This window comes from Patiria miniata, unplaced genomic scaffold, assembly GCF_015706575.1.
Source record: "Patiria miniata isolate m_02_andy unplaced genomic scaffold, ASM1570657v1 HiC_scaffold_9, whole genome shotgun sequence".
NCBI classification, from domain to species: domain Eukaryota; kingdom Metazoa; phylum Echinodermata; class Asteroidea; order Valvatida; family Asterinidae; genus Patiria; species Patiria miniata.
This window is the reverse complement of record NW_024037076.1, coordinates 12,398,484-12,415,377: the sequence shown is the minus strand read 5'-3', so window position 1 is coordinate 12,415,377 and position 16,894 is coordinate 12,398,484. Positions and strand designations below refer to the sequence as shown.

At 41.6% G+C, this 16,894-nt stretch overlaps 1 protein-coding gene across 1 annotated transcript; it reads right to left on the bottom strand.

Moving 5' to 3' along the window:
- Positions 1–864: 864 nt before the first annotated feature.
- Positions 865–11,945, bottom strand: LOC119720729 (4-trimethylaminobutyraldehyde dehydrogenase-like). The gene is made up of 9 exons (XM_038190547.1): positions 11,668–11,945; positions 10,792–10,937; positions 9,713–9,842; positions 7,294–7,500; positions 6,794–6,918; positions 5,862–6,002; positions 5,501–5,689; positions 4,516–4,745; positions 865–3,282 (listed from the first exon to the last, which is right to left on the bottom strand). Exons 1-9 carry the CDS (start codon positions 11,888–11,890, stop codon positions 3,075–3,077), a joined length of 1,599 nt encoding a protein of 532 aa, XP_038046475.1. The 5' UTR covers positions 11,891–11,945; the 3' UTR covers positions 865–3,074.
- Between the last annotated feature and the right edge of the window lie 4,949 nt (positions 11,946–16,894).

Here is a 16,894-nt window from a genome sequence, read left to right as displayed (position 1 = left end):
GTTTAGCTACAGTTTCATTTCATACTCCCCTCATGAATACCTATGAACTCTTAAAAAAGATCAACTTCTTTGGAGAGTTGAAACCCCGAATAGCGTTTTAATTTTCAGGTTTCCAGTTTTGGCAACACCTACAAGTACAGGGGGTGCATACCTATGTTCCCCAATACCGATGTTCCCCGAAATCCTTACCCTAACCCTGACCCTAACCCTAAGGATTTCGGGGAACATCGGTATTGGGGAACATCGGGTAGACCCCCACCTACAGTCCACCTACAAACAGTCAATGTTTTACGCAGTCCTATATTTATAGCATTGAACGAGTTCGGTCAGCCCTGGACGCTTTTATTTTTAGACCACTGATGACTCAGCTTTCAACTTGGGCTGAGAGGGAGTGTTGAGCATACTGGCTAGTGACTACTTAACCCCTTTTTCCTTCCGTTCTGAAGGACCAACTACTAGTCCCAAGAGTGCAACGTGAAGGTCATTTTGTCCCATATTTTGGCAATTTGAGTGTCTCTCCTCCCACCCATTGGGAGCATTTTTGTTGGTTTTGGTTGGTATTTAAAAATGATCAACAATTTACAAGGACGAGGCAGCCCCCCCCCCCCAAAGTTGCCCCCTCTATAGACCATCTGGAGTGCGCCCGCTCGTGGCCCACATGGATTTCGCGTCCATGCACATCTCAAACGAAAACTTAAATTACACTTTCTATTGGTTATACCTTCGTATTTCAATCACAAGAAAGACTGTTTTTCATTCTTTTAATAGATAGATAGATAGATACAACTTTATTAAAATCCAAAACTGGAAATTACATGTTGTCGTCCCTCATTAGGAATATAAAAAATACCCACATATACAATCTTGCCAATCTTGCCAAGCTTTATTTGCAACATTTTACACCCTTGCCAAAATTTCTATATGGAGCTAAAGCATATCCAAGCTAAATAGATACAGGGACGGATCTAGTTTTCAGAAAACCGGGGTGGGGGTGATATAAAGGGTGGGGGTGGTTTGAATCTAAGGCATGCCTAGGCCTGCTGGTGGGGGTGTCAGGGAGCATTTCCCGGGAGGGGGAAGGGTTACAACGGGGTGGGGGGGGGGAATTGAAACCACCTCTACCCCCCCCCCGGATTGGATCCACCACTGAAGTACACATAGTTAGTTCACAGAGTCAATTTATTAAATAGAAAAGTTTAATTTAGCCTCACTTTTTCCCGATTTAAGTTCATCTCTTCTAATCAGAGGAAGCATTAGCCGTACTGGTGTAACTTTATGTAGCTACACAGTCTAATTAACTTAGATGACATAATAATGCGGCATTCACAAGATTTTCCGTTGTAGTGTGAAATTTGGACTCTATAACATACACACTCATTGGTTGTATTGCACATGCCTATAAGGGCACTTGTGAGGGTTAGGGTCCATATAATGTAAAAGAGACCAGATTTCATACGAATCCAAATTTCACATGACACCGATCCCATTTTCTTGGGTGTCTTTCATAAATTTGTGCTCTTGTGCTCCTTCAAAATATTCCATTATTCACTTGAGTTTATTCATTAAAAAAACCTAAAACCACAAGAATAATACTGAACACTTCTCTTACTCATGCCCACTGAAAATTTCTTAAATTAATCTTTGAGATGATAATGAATACATGGTTTTAAAAACCATTAAAATTTATAATAATTATTTATTTACAAGATCGATAACATTCTTAATTGACTTGGAATGTATTTTATACTTGATCAATTATCATTTAAACTTGTTTACAACACAGTTGTTTTCTTTAAACAGCTGCCGATCACGAATCAAGGGGATATGTATAACCACTTTTTCTCTGGTCCTTAGGAGTACACAGGTTTCTTAAAAGGAACCTTAATTCTCGCAGATTGTCCATTTAGGGAGACGCGTGTTGCTAAACAGTTGCACTTAGGGACACAAGGTTTGAATGTCTGCTAAATGTTTAAAGTCCTATTTCTAGGAATAATTTTATGGTTGCAAAAAGCCCAAATCGACTCCACATGATGCAACACCCAAGTTTACAAAGTTTGGTGAGGGTAGATTAAGTTTACGCATGTAAGTGTCTAAAGTTCAGAGTTTTTAGTGCACAAGTCTATGAGAATGTCTCCCAAATTCTATGGGATGTCAACCAAAGGTACCATTTCCCGTAATAATAATAATAATTATTATGAAAGTAAATCAATTGCGTTGTATTTTCCTCGAAAATAGAGCATTAAACAGAACACCCCAGGAGGCCAGTTTTACTTTTAGCACTTACCATATCAAGTAAATAATTTTATAATAATGTAACCCTAAGATGAAAATTACCACCAAACCAACAGCCATCGACATTACTCCTTCACGTTTTTCCCACACAATATAATGTGCAGCATTTTTTCCCACATGGTCAGTGGTATCACAATAGGCTGACGTTTTGTGTGACTGTTCATTGTGATTCAATGTTGCAGCCTACATGTTCCAGCCGTGAGTGTCCTACGCATGTGAACATATATTGGCTTTTGCGCACACATGTCGGACACTAAATACGGTTGTGATTGATCAGAACACTGCGCGAGGGGCGGGGCTGGGTTTTATGGATTGGTCTATTCAAATGTGACCTGCTCCAACAAAACCCACACAAAGCTTAAAATTATTTTAGGTTTGGACATTTTAAATTCCCGAGGTTTTCAGCTTCAAAATGATGTATGATTTTTAATAGGTACTGAGACCCATCACCCCTGGGGAGAAACGATTAAGTGATAAAACTCTGACAACAAAATTATGAGATAAGCATGCATATTGAAACGCTTTTTCTATAAATTTCTATACACATTTTTTCACTCAATCGATCAAAAACACACTTCTGCTTGATGGAATACATTCATATTTGAGAAGCTGTAAATTTATAGTTACTGATTCAGAAATTCTCAAAATCTTAAAACCTCAAAACAGTCAGTTCCACCCCAAAATGACTTCACATGCACTTTGTGCAAGAACAACATCAGCACCTTTGTCTGGGTTTTCGTGGGAGCAGATCTCAATTTTTGATTTCAAGATTGTGTGAATTTTCACACCGGCGATTCCACATCGCCCATTTCCACATAGACGCTCTTGAGCTGCGTGTAGCTGTTCAGCGTGACGGCGGCATTCTCTCTGCCTAGCCCCGACTGCTTGTAACCACCAAACGGCCAGCCCACCGGGTACATGTTGTACGTGTTGATCCAGCAGGATCCGGCCTGGAGGTTCTTGATGAAGCGGTGGGCGCGCTGAATGTCCCTGGAATGAATGCAATCAGACACAGGAAAACTTAAAACAAATTGCATTGTATAGATTTCCTAAAGCATGTGGCATTATCTGCTCCGTTCACAAGTACCCCCTCACCGACAAAGAAAGTACAGTTGGGGGTGACCGACACCGACGCCATCTTGCCCGACTGCAATAATTTGCCGACGCGCGGTCGTACCACCACTGCGTGTACATAGTACAAATCCCCTGGTGAACGTGCGTCACACACAAGGAACGGTGCGCGTCTACCAGCTAAGTGTCCCCCCCCCATGGGATGTCAGTGCTAGGTAAAAGGGCGCCCTCTTTCGTTGGCGCACAGAGCCCATATTGAAGCCTTTATAGATTTTCTAGGGAATTCAATGAAGATGGGGAAACATTGGCAAATCGAGGTTTTGGATAGAGGGCGAAATGGGGATTTTTATTTTAAATGAGGCCCCAAATTCCTTGCTGGTTAATTCCTTGCCGGTTGTGAAGTGCTGGTACTTTAAATTCCTGAAAAATATGTTAAACAGCTCAAAAAAAAAAAAAACCCCAAAAACCACCCTTAAAATAGCGCTTCACCGAGAGGCATGTCGGCCTCCCTTCTTAGTGGAGTACTAAGAAGGGGGGAGGGGCAAACCCCTATGGCCTAGTCCCCCTTGATGCAGCCCCCCCCCCCCCCCCCCCAGCACGGTTGATATATCGATATTGCTTGATTAAACAATATAATTTTGATATCGATATCGCTGATAGAAATATTTTAATTATATCAAAATATCAACATTTTCGATATTGAGGACTATCATATCGAAAATTTGAAGAAGCGTCAGATTATTGCCAAAGTGTATCTCCTATTTGTGCTTTTACTTTGTGTTTAACGTTTGCTGTATAATGAAATTAAAGTCGACGGCAACTTGTGCTTGTGACTCAAAGTAAAAACATCACGAAATTGGGGCTGGATAGCTCTAGAGATAGCTCCAGAGGCGGACTTAAGTTGGGTTCCAACAACAACCATTTGGGTGGAGCTAGGTAGCCCTGGAGCTGTCACCGGAGGGCGCCCCCTGTCTGAACGACATGTACTAGTCTGGGTTACTTAAAAAACAATATGAAGACAGGGTAAACAGGCAGCTGCAATAATGGCACTGTGGGATCTAAGCATCTCTTTAATACAAAAGAGCTCAAACAAGTGACAACCTCAACTGAAATTACTTGCTGCCGATGAAGCTTCAAAACAAATCCACTCACTTTGTGAATACCCCGCCAGACAGCCCCAGCGGTGTGTCGTTGGCCCGTTGTGTGACCTCTGCCTCCGTGTCAAAAGTCAAGAGAGTCAGCACGGGGCCGAACGTTTCTTCCTTGATGATCGTCATGTTGTCTGTCAGGTTGTCCATCACGCAGGGTGAGACAAAATATCCGTTGGCGAGTTTCGGGTCCTCTGGGATGACTCGCTCACCTCCGCACAGGACAGTGGCTCCCTGTGGGTGAAGAGAAGACAAGAATGTTCATGTTCCTGCTCCTAGTATGTTGTCATACCGTGGTGTTTCAATATTCACATTTTTATTACCTTTCTCTTTACCATCAATACTCTTAATTTTCAAGCATCAGTAGTAATATAGTCTTCTTTGCTGTGGAACATGACAGGGCAGTAAAAGTTTCAGCGGGTATGTCATTATGCACTTTGTTCATTTCCAACAGTAACGCCACTCAGAGTCCAAAGAAGAATGTTCAAAAACTTACCTGCTGAACTTTCCCCTCAGTGGATATTACACTTTTCGAGAAAACAGTGAACAACCATTCACAACCTTTTGATCACGAAACACGATTCGTCAATAACACTCTTTATTTCCAAAAATCAGTCAAATGACTGATGGTTGGGACTCACCTACTTTTTCTAAATGACAAGCTAGAAGGGATAATTTCACGGGGTGTTTAGCACACAGCTCCCAGGGCCAATTTCATAGAGCTGCTTAAGCACAAAATTTGCTTAAGCACAAAAAAACTCTACTTAATATAATCAGTTTACCAGCCCAAACTGCATGTGATTGTTATGCTAAGTAAACAACAGCTAAATACCAGTCACAAGCAATGTACATCCCATGGAGTTTGGGCCGGTAACCCGATTACATTAAGCAAGGGGTTTTGTGCTTAAGCAAAATTTGTGCTTAAGCAGCTCTATGAAATTGGCCCCAGCTGCTGCAGATGAACAACTGTAAGCTGACATCCTACTAACCTGTTTCTTGGCTCCTTCGATGTACCCCAGAACCTTCTCCATATGCTCCTTGCTGATGAGTGCTCCTACCTGCGTGTCTTCCCTCAGAGGGTCCCCCAGCCTCAGGGCATTCACCCTGCCAAGGAGTCTCTCCACAAACTGGTCCTTGATGCTCCGCTCCACGTAGACCTTGGTGGCGTTGGAACAGACCTGTTTGGAAAGGACGGTCCCTTGAAATTTTGAAATATATAAATCTCGAGTCTCGAGTCCTACAATACTAATAAAAGGTATTCCTGAAATTACAGTTACAACACAGTAACAATACAGACAGTTTGGATAGTGTGAAAGGGTGTATGTTTAAGGAGGTAACAGCATAACTGACCTCTCCTTGCGTGAGGAAGTTGGCCAGCATGGCTCCCTTGACTGCATTGTCAAGGTCAGCATCGGCAAAGATGATGAGCGGGGACTTGCCCCCCAACTCCAAGGTCACATGCTTCAGGTCGTCGGCACAGTTCCTCATGATCTGGTCAAAGGTCAAAGTTCAAGGGTTAGTATTCATTGCCAAATTCTTTAAAAAAAAATTAAACTGCTTGTTATCAAGAATAAGATATTTTTCTTGATATGCATACATACCCAGAATATCATCTGAAATATTTAATCAGCAGTCATTTCATGAAACAATGGGTAATACCACAATATTTACATGATGAAAGTTTTATGAAATGTGCAGTCTTCTACAAACATGACAAACTGATTTCTGAATATTGGCAAATTTGTATTTCTTGTATTTATCTTGGTAAGTCAGGCAATGATTGCCTCAATGATATTCATGTGAATCAAATTAGGTTTTGCCCTTCACCGACGTTTAAACACTGTATACTCAGTCTGTTACCTCCCGAGTGAAAGTTGGAAAAAATCACTCGGGTGGGACTCGAACCCACGACCTCCTGCTTTCTAGTGCAGATGTCTTACCACTCGACCACCGAGCTAACGGAATCGGTTGGCTGGTCCGAATCTGATGTACATAGCAGCGGGTACCGCCGGTGAAACATCGGTGAAGGGCAAAACCTAATTTGACTGATATCAACCCGACGCAAAAATTCCATCTTATGATATTCATATGGTAATTTTCTGTTTACGACTTGTATGCATCAACTGCATACAATAATGACTATGTGCATAAGATAGGCCGTTAACTGTCGCATTTTAACTATTATGAAATTTATTTGAGCAATGTCCTGAAGACTGCAAGACTTAAACAGTAAAATTCTGCATTTCATTTCCATGCAATGAATGACACGCCGATATTCTTACATGTTTCCCTGTTGCAACGCTTCCAGTAAAGGACACCTTGGCTACATCAGGGTGGGTGGTCAGGGCATTGCCAGTCACTGCCTGGCCCTGGACAACATTGAAGGCACCTCTGGGAAGACCACTCTCTGAGAAAAATGAAAAAGAAACACAAGCACTGTAGAACAGTTTATATTCTCAAAATCATTACCTGAAATGACATCATAGCAACATCGCCTCAATTATCCGGAAAAGCATGGACAGTTTTAAATGTTTAAAGAAGTGCACTTTTCAATAAACATTTACCAAAAAGGGATATCAAGATCAAATAGATTTCATACATTTAAGAGGAGTAGAAAGTTGCACAAAATGTGTTCCTAAGAAAAATTCATCGTATGGCCCTTTGATGCCCCTTAGACATTGAAGTGCATGCCACGGGTTTTCTGAAATGTGGAGAATTTTGGAAGCTTTCGGTAGTTTTTTTTTACCAAAAAATTCCCAGAGAGTTAGGGTTAATCTCTTACCTATTAATGCTTCAGCAAACATGACGGCTGTCGCAGGGGTGAACGGCGAGGGCTTGAACACCATGGTGTTACCCGCAGCTAAGGCAGGGGCTGACTTCCAGCCTACCATCTGTATAGGGAAGTTCCAGGCACCGATGCCTGCACACACACCCAGGGGCTCACGGACTGTGTAGCCGAAGGTCCCTCCTGGGTACTGGAAATGTTCACCTGTAAGACAGGAGGGAGAGAGAGAGAAAACAAGGTTAAGAATTTGTTTGATTTATTTTTGGGGAGATGCACAGAAGAACAGTTGATGATGCTTGGTGACCACATTGAGAGGCCGAGTGGGAAGGAACCACCACCTGTGTGCACTGGTTGGCACACGGTGCGAAGTACGCTCTACTTAAGATTCTGAATGTGCACAAACCCACACAGGATCGTTGCATGAGAGTCAGGTACTGTTGGCAATGCATTCAAGGCTCCCTCCCAGTGGTCCCTCCCAATGGTCTCCACAAACTCTCTTTGTAACTGATACTTGAACACAGAGTCCTTTGGATTTAGTTATGTTTTTAAACCCTCCTGCTATTGAAACAGTCAATGGTACTGTTAAAATGGGTGACAGACAAAGCAGGGAAGTTGTGATCACAGCTGTTTTACCACTCACCCGGTCCCAGCTAGTCAATCCTGCTTTATGTTGGCTGGAAATTCTGAACTGCTGAAAACAGTCACTTGATTTTGACTCAATGACTTCTTGGCACAGGAGGGTTAACCCTCCTATGAAAACATATATTGACCCAAGTTGTCCTTGCAGTCAAAAACATTCAAGTGACTGTTTTCAACAGTTACGAGCTCCCAGCCAACATAAAGCAGCATTGACTGGCTGTGGTTGTGGTTGTTTATGTAACTTGACACAGCTATGCTTTGACTGTAGGTGACTGATAAGCCAGCTGTGCCTTCCACTTGCCTGCTTTTGTCTGTGGACTGAATTTAACTAGTTACAGTGCTTGCTTGAAATATGATCTGACTGTTGGTGACTAGCCTGTGTAAAAGGCATGGCAGGGGAACAGGATTGATTTTTTAACTGGCTGTGACTGTTCAGATAGCAGGGTTAACTTAATACACTAGTGGAATTAACTGCTGTATACTGCTTCATAATCAAGCAAGTTCAATTGAGGACTGTGGTTAACCATAGTTCGATTAACTTCGCTTGAATACAGGATGACTGGACTACTCTTGTCGACTATTTGGAACAGGAGCCTGGGAAATGGTTGCATCACTGGTTAGGCCAAAAAAAAAAATACTCCGGTCTCTGGTCAGCGCGCGCGTCGATTTTAACCATGCGCGTCAACCTTTTTTTTTTCTTCAAAGTAACACGGAAGCTACAACAGCGCCCTCTATTGCCGCACCTCCTCAAATGTTTGTACCAAGGAGCACCAAGGAATGGGGAAATTGCACCAAGGCAAATGATAAAGGGCACCAAGGCAAATTATGGAGGACACCAATGTATAATGAGGACACAAAAAAGCAACATAGTACCCACCTTGTCTGTACAATTCAAGCTTGAAAAAAAAAAAAAACAAAAAAAAAAACCGTCGCCGCATCAATTTCGGAACTTCGGTCTGACCAGAGACCGATTTTCTTTTTTTTGGCCTTACCAACAACCGTACTAGGGGTGTGCATTAAGGGGTAGTACAGGAACCGGGTACCCGTTAAAGAAACCCAAGCCAAACATTCAAATCTCGGAAGTTGCTGTTCAGATTGTTCATAAAGGTTCGCACGATAATACTACCATATCGGTGCAGCAATACAGCAAGATAGGGTGTATACAGTGAGCTCTTTAGCTATGTGGTGAAAACTGCAACTTTCGCAAGCATCATAACACGTGAAATTGGTTTCGGTTTGCCGTGTATCCTGTTTTTCATTTTGAAATTTTCTCACTCAAGAACTGTTTTTTTCCTCATTTTAATGCCTATTTTACATAACCTGAAAAACATGGGTACACACATTTATACATGTCCCACCAGGACCCCCCAAAATAAGCTGGAAATTTTTATCAAATTTCTCATTATTTCAACAACTAACATCCAAATCCTTTATTATTATGTACACTATATCTCTACTATTGAATGACTACTTTTCATTTTGAAATTTCCCACTGACATTCGAAACATTTCTTTTTCATTGACTGAGAAGTTACAAAGTAATTTGCAAAGTTGGTTATGGGTACTCGATTCCATAATCTGGAACCGGTTCCTGACATTACGGTCGGGTTCTTCGGGTACCCGGTTCTGATGCACAGCCCTAAACCGTACACATCATAATGCACAGCCGGGAGCCAGGATCAAGAGGTTTTGTGACCTGCATTCAACTAGAAGCCTTCGCACATTGCTGTTAGCGTGCAGGCGCTAATGGTCTAAGCTGGAACTTGCTCCTTACTGACCTGCTAGACTTGGTGCCAGTCCCGCAAAGAATTCCAGGGCATCAGTCGCCGAGAAAATGTCACCGCGAGACTCACTGATGGATTTGCCTACATTCACCGTCTCCATGGTTGCAAATTCTTCAACTCTTTCCTGAAAGGGAGGAGAGCACAGAAAAGGAAAACTTAATAATCAGAGTGTCATCTGAGAAGCTTACAACGTTCTTGAGCATGGATGACTCTGAACATGTTCTGAGCATGGATGCACGTTCTTGTGCATGAATGACTTTGTATTGATGCTGTTGATAATTCAGTCTAAAAGTTGTGACTCAAAATCCACTCAGCACTGTGTATCCGGTTCATAAGTGTGACGTCATATTAACTTAAACCACACCAACTACACACGGAGTAGCATTGAAAATCATTGGAACCATTAGTAGTACAAAGTGGCGACATTAGCCAGTGGGCGCAAGTGATCTGTGTGAGTATGTAACCACTGGCAATCATGGACCTAGGAGAAGGGGTTCGCCCCAGTGTTTTCAGGCAATGCGTTTATCTTCAACCATGAAGCCTGCACTTGTAAGGAAAAATAAAAGAAAGATTTGTGATGACTGGTGATGGGATTGTGTTGGACTTGTGATGGGCTTGTGATGGTCATGTGATGGGCTTGTGATGGTCATGTGATGGACTTGTGATGGACTTGTGATGGTCATGTGATGGACTTGTGATGGGCCTGTGATGGTCATGTGATGGACTTGTGATGGGCTTAAGATGGGCATGTGATGGACTTGTGATGGTCTTGTGATGGGCTTGTGATGGTCTTGTGATGGGCTTGTGATGGTCGTGTGATGGACTTGTGATGGGCTTAGGATGGACTTGAGATGGACTTGTGATGGACTTGTGATGGGCTTGAGATGGTCATGTGATGGACTTGTGATGGTCTTGTGATGGGCTTGTGATGGTCGTGTGATGGACTTGTGATTGTCATGTGATGGACTTGTGATGGGCTTGTGATAGTCATGTGATAGACTTGTGATGGGCTTGAGATAGACTTGTGATGGACACCAGCTTGAGATACAATAAGATGAGATGCAGTCATTCACCCTCATTAGCCTGGCTGCACCCTGCAGTACTCTTGCTCTCTCCAATGCTGGTGTTTCTGACCATTGCTGCGAGGCCTCCTTGGCAGCAGCTACAGCACGGTTGACATCTTCCTGGCTGGAGCTGGCAGACTCGCACAACAAATTGCCTGCAAAAGTTGAAGAGTATTATTAGTGTGCCGAATCAAACTCCCTACCCTATTTTTTTTAACATTTGACATGAAACATTCCATACAGCGGTCTAGTCCAAGTAACTTAGACCCTAATTATCGCCTTTTTTTAACAAGTTGAATGGCAGCAATCATTTTCCAATTGACAACCCAACAAAAACATCAGATTTCACCCCCAAACAGTCATAAAATTTCTAGATATTAAGCTACCTGAGATACAATTACAAGTGGAGATCGATCATTATGATCAAGGTACTAGTATACTTATGGTCGGAATGAAAAGTGAACTTTACTCTTGCCAGACTATGTCCCAATGTTAACAAAAGGAGAGCACTTGTTACAATTACCAGGCCCTCGGTAATTAAATAAAAAAAAGGTTACATTTAACATTACCCCCACTTAGGCCAAACCAAAAAATAGTTCTGCTTCCAGTTTCCCTACCTACCCTATTCTGATCCTTATTCTGACAGCCCGGGGCCAGTAGTACTAGTAGGCCTAGTACCCTAATTTTGTTTATGGGAAACATTACGGGGGGGGGGGGGGGGAACACCCCAAACCATCAATTTCTACCTACCATGTTTTACCCTTGACTACACGCAGACGCCTCCATATGATCGTACACAAAATAAATTGGCCAAATAAAAAAAACCTACCCTATTTTCGAATGCCATGTAATCGGAGCAGAACAATTTTTTTGTTTTGGCCTCACCAGTGGCTGGTTCAAAGACTTTGAAACTTTGTGTGTGGTCCGTCGGTGCAACTCGTTCTCCACCGATGAAGTTGAGTGGCTTCTGAAAGAAACTACTGACCGATCGTGAGGCCATGATGAACGATTCCTGCGAAACTTTTGGTCTTGAAACACCCCTGAAAGTGAAGTGCAGCCGAGCGTGACAGGACAATAAAACTATCCGGCGTCTTCCCAAGCCAGACATTTCACTTGGTGTACGACATGTAAACTGCTAATAAAATAATCGTCACCTTTGAACTCGTGTGCATGTGGTTCGTCAACACATAAAACAGCCGTCGGAATACGTCTAGCCATGGACTCTACTACTGAAACTTAGGTGAGAGCCACTTGGCTATTTAAAATATGTTGCATGTTCAAGAACAAGCTTTCAAAAGTATGTTTACTTATTTATTAAATAATTCATATTTATTTTTTTTCGGTACAAAAAATGTATTAAACGACTTTTTAATCAGTTTGAAGAGGAAAAGACCAATGATTAAATAATTAATACTCCCTCATGAAACATGGAAGATCTAAAGTGCCGAGATGACCTTTGACATCAACAAAAGATTGCGGTAAGGTTGCGAGAGGAAGTCGTGATTTACTTAGTTTTATGGTTTTAGCAAAATGTTTTGGAGAAAATTTACCTTTTAACAGTAAATTATGCAAATGTGACTAGTACCCACTTGCAAGCTGCTGTGACTGTGTTTCACAAAATACATTAATGTAACTTTTTTCAGTTTGTAAATCACAAAAAAAATTTTTAAAAAGTTTTTCAGATTCTGTCTCATTCATCCTGTTACTGTTATTGTGCATGCATAAATGGCAAAATGTTTCAAACGACGTCACGTGTGAAAATCACTTTTCAATGGCCAATGTAGGATCCTCTTAATTGGACAAGCAGTAGTTTATACTCGTAATAACTTCAACGCTTTTTATTTTATTAAAACATTTTTCTTCGTAGGGACGTTACGTATGCCATTATAAGGCCAAAAAAAAAAAAAAATATTCGGTCTCTGGTCAGACCAAAGTTCCGGAATTGACGCGGCCACGCGGCTTTTTTTTTTTTTTTGGCTTTTTTTTTTTTTCTTCAAGCTTGGATTGTACAGACAAGGTGGGTACTACTTTGCTTTTTTGGTGTCCTATGTACATTGGTGTCCTCCATAATTTGCCTTGGTGCTTTTGATCATTTGCCTTGGTGCAATTTCCCATTCCTTGGTGCTCTTTGGTAAAGAAATATTGAGGAGGTGCGGAAATAGAGGGCGCTGTTGGAGCTACCGCGGAACATTTTGGAAAAAAAAAAGATCGACGCGCATGATTAAAATCGACGCGCGCGCTGACCAGAGACCGACTTGTTTTTTTTTTTGGCCTAATATACAAAATGGTGACTTTATTGACAAGTTTTCAGTTGTGAATTTTAATTTTAATATGTGATATCTTAGTGTTTTTTTCTATGTTTCCTCTCCAAACAGCATTAGAGACGAGTGATCTGCACGATGGCTTACTGGGCGATGGCGTGCTTTCTATCTGTGCTTCTGCCGGGGGTGACATCTCGAGAATTCTCACAACGACCTCCGGGCCTTGAGCCAGTGCGGTCCCAAGCATTTGACCATGAAATGTTCCTGGGCGGTTATGTCAGTGAAAAAACCTACAGTTCTTGTGTACAAAGTTTATGGAGAGTCGAGTGCATTTTCAAAGTGTTTTCTAACAAAATTGGAAATGTTTCTCAGTCCCAGATTCATGTGTTTTTACGAAGTGGCTATCGTTACGGCAGTCATTGTTTAGCGCCCTCTACGATACTTTTTTGATACGCACGCAGGTATATAATTATTTGTTTCCACATGTGTTAGCGAGCAGTGCGACAGCTCAGTCGATAGAGGGTAGGATTTTGCACCGCGAGGTTGCGGGTTCGGATCTCAGTTTTGCACTCGATTTTTTTTCCTTTTCTAACCTGAGGCTTTGGAGGATTCTTTTTAAAAGGGAAATAAAGTCCGAATTTCATAACGTTCAAATTCACTTTTTTCCTTCTAATTTTATATTTTCTTGTCATGTTTTTATAACAGTTGCAGTCTACCGTAACGATAGAAAATGGGAAATGCGTTACGGCTGCCGTAACAATAGCCACTGCGGTGTTTTTAACATTCAAATGCATTTCGGATGACGCCTGACGCTCACGCGAAGACGCTATGGGTTTGTGCATGCTCAGAATGCAATTAGTCGTGCGTACTTTTTCGCGAACCAGTATGCACACACGGTGTGTCTCATCCATGGGGCTGTCGAAGGTTATCAAAAAGTGGCCAAAAAAAAAAAGTCTCCGGTTTCTGGTATGCGCGCGCGTCGCCGTAGCCATGCGCGTCGGCAAAATGAAATTTTTTTTTTTTCAATAAAAGATGATGTCTCAAAACCGCCAAACTCACTGGTTTGACTGGAATCCTGCTGCTGCACAATTTTAACGTGTTTTTAGATGGGGTTATGATCGAGAATAAGCTTTATGTGGCTTCTCCGGACTCCCATATATTTGCACTAGGTTTAGTCGGGCACCATTTGCAGTCATCAGCCGACATTTGAAGCAAAAAAGTCAGGTAAAAAAAAAAAAAAAGCCGCGTCGCCGCACCACTTTTTGGGCAAGCTCCATACCAGAAACCGGAGACTTTTTTTTTTTGGCCTTATGGGTTTTTTTTTAACCTTGTCACAGAAAGCTGCTCGGGAGTTCCAGACAATGTCTGCAGATGAGAGTAAGGCTCGGCTGAGGATCATTTTGAAGAAAGCTGATAGCAACGAAGATAGCTACCTCGACAAAGGTGATTGAACATAAAATGACCAATTCCTGTAATCTGAGGCCGAGTACGCAAAAAAGTGCTTAGCGAAAACTTGTTAACATTGCTTAGCAGAAGCAGCGTACCAGCCAAAATGCCATGTGATGCAAGTGCTTGTGACTGGTCACCAGCTGATTTGCATAGCTGTATTTATGTCATCACAAGCTTTCAGAAGAAATGTTTAAAAAAATTCAGAAGTCAAATCAATCAGAAGTCTTCCAGTCTCAAGTCAAGAGACAATCTTTATTCAAATGAAGTTTGACGAAGGCATTCCTTTGTCACTGTTCATCCCTAGCCTGCTCTTGTGACCCTTACTTGTATTTGACTTGTGATTTGACTTGTGTTTGACTTGTAATTTGACTTGTGATTTGACGTGTGATTTGACTTGTGATTTGACTTGTGATTGACTTGTGATTGACTTGTGATTGAATTGTTATGGAATTGTGATTGACTTGTGATTGACTTGTAACTGATGATATGACTGTGTTTTGTCTTGTTATTGAGTGGTGATGACTTGTGATTTGACTTGCGATTTGATTTGTGATTTGATTTGTGATTGACTTGTGATTGACTTGTGATTGACTTGTGATGGACATGTGATTGACTTGTGATTGACTTGCGTTTGAATTTTGATTGACTTGTGATGACTATTGATTTGAGTTGTTACTGACTTTTGATTGACTTGTGATTGACTTGTAATTTGACTTGTGATTGACTTGTGATTGATTTGTGATTGATTTGACTCGTGCTTACCATTAAACGATTTCTAAGTGCTTGCGTCCTGATATTGTGGTTCCAATAAAACTATCAATGATGGGGCTTCCCCAGCTGGATGTGTTCTATCTTAAACACTTGCATTGGAACCGTCTCAGCAAAGTGGGCTAGTTCGAGTTGTTGCTACATTGTTGAATAATCACAATATTTTCACTGCCACAAAGTGTTCTATGGTATACTTTGCATTGACAATTCGGGCGATTCACAATGCAGTGCGTCACCAAGAGTTTGCCACAGAGAGTTCATTTTTCCCAGTGCATTATGGGAGATGGTCGACAAATTCGCAGCGCGGGACATTTGAAGTTGTTTGTTTTTTCCGGTCAGTAGTTTCATAAGCGTATGATTTGAGTATATGTTTGACCTTTCCTTTTCTTTGTATCAATATGGTGATTTTTGATAAGGCGGCAGAATGCTTTGCCCAATCTGTAACAAATTATTTCAAATTGTCTACTGACACTCATTCAAATGGGCCATGTTTTGTCGACCGTAAACTTGAAAAGTTGACTCTCCATGGCAAACTCTTGGTGGCGCACTGCATTGTGAATCACCCAAATTGCCGCCAGTTTTCTGAAAAAGAAGCAGTGAAACGCTACTTGATGGTCAAACCTAGCGGGCGATTCCAGCGCTATGAAAGGCAATGTAATGCTCATGATTGACCCAATGAACGAAGATATCTAATGAATGATCCTAGTCTGTAATCTCCACGATGATTACTACACAATTGAAGTTTAAGATTTGATTCCTTTTTCACGTTAATTCACCAAGTTCTTTAAAGCTCTGTCATGGTCATTACATAAGGCTGGATTTGCCATGGTGTAAAACCATCAATGTTCTTCAGTGACCAAGTGTTTTTTTTTTGCATCCTTACACAGAAGAACTTCAAGAGTGGATCAGCGGTTCCCTGAAGAACATTGACCGGGTCATCGCGGAGGAACACATGCTGATCCAGGATAAGAACAAAGATGGCCGCCTGTCATGGGAGGAGTACCACACCCATGTCTTGGGCGATGTGCCAGAAAACGCTGCGGAGTATCCAGATCAAGAAATGAAAATGGTAAATATTGAATTTTTCACATGGGGGTGGGAGGGTAGAGCAAGAGGGAGGGGAGGGGGAGGGGATGTGTTAGGGTAGCTAACCTTTCCCATCCTGCTGAGCTGACCAATGTTGATTATTTACGTATTATATTTATAATATATTATAAAGCAAAATTGCAAATCTCAGTTCATTGTTTAACACACACTGAAATGCTCTTTGGCATAGCTGCCAACTGTTACGAATTTTTCGTAATTATTACGAATTGTTTGTTAAATTACGAAAATACGATTTGCCACTAAAATATTACGAATTTCCCATTTTCTACATAACGAAAAAAAAATACTTGTAAAGTATCGTTTTTGACCGAAAACTTCTGGCGAAATGTCGCGATAATGGATGGACTAGTGACAAGTCTAATAAGAATGCAGTCAAGCACCTGATAGACATCAATGCAGTGTGCGCAGTGGAGTACTTGAGGACCAGACTAAAACTATTTTTCAATGGTGTGTCATTTGTGTGCATCTCGTGGATGTGTGGTTGTGTGTACTGTGTGTGAGTGCTTTTCAGTGACGATCGTGAGCAC

Coding starts and splice junctions, on each gene's coding strand:
- LOC119720729 (XM_038190547.1), bottom strand. CDS start 11,890: ATGTCTGGCTTGGGAAGACGCCGGATAGTTTTATTGTCCTGTCACGCT. Junction 7,501..9,712: donor ACTGGCACCAAGTCTAGCAG/GTCAGTAAGGAG, acceptor CCTGTCTTACAG/GTGAACATTTCCAGTACCCA. Junction 6,919..7,293: donor GTTTGCTGAAGCATTAATAG/GTAAGAGATTAA, acceptor CATTTTTCTCAG/AGAGTGGTCTTCCCAGAGGT.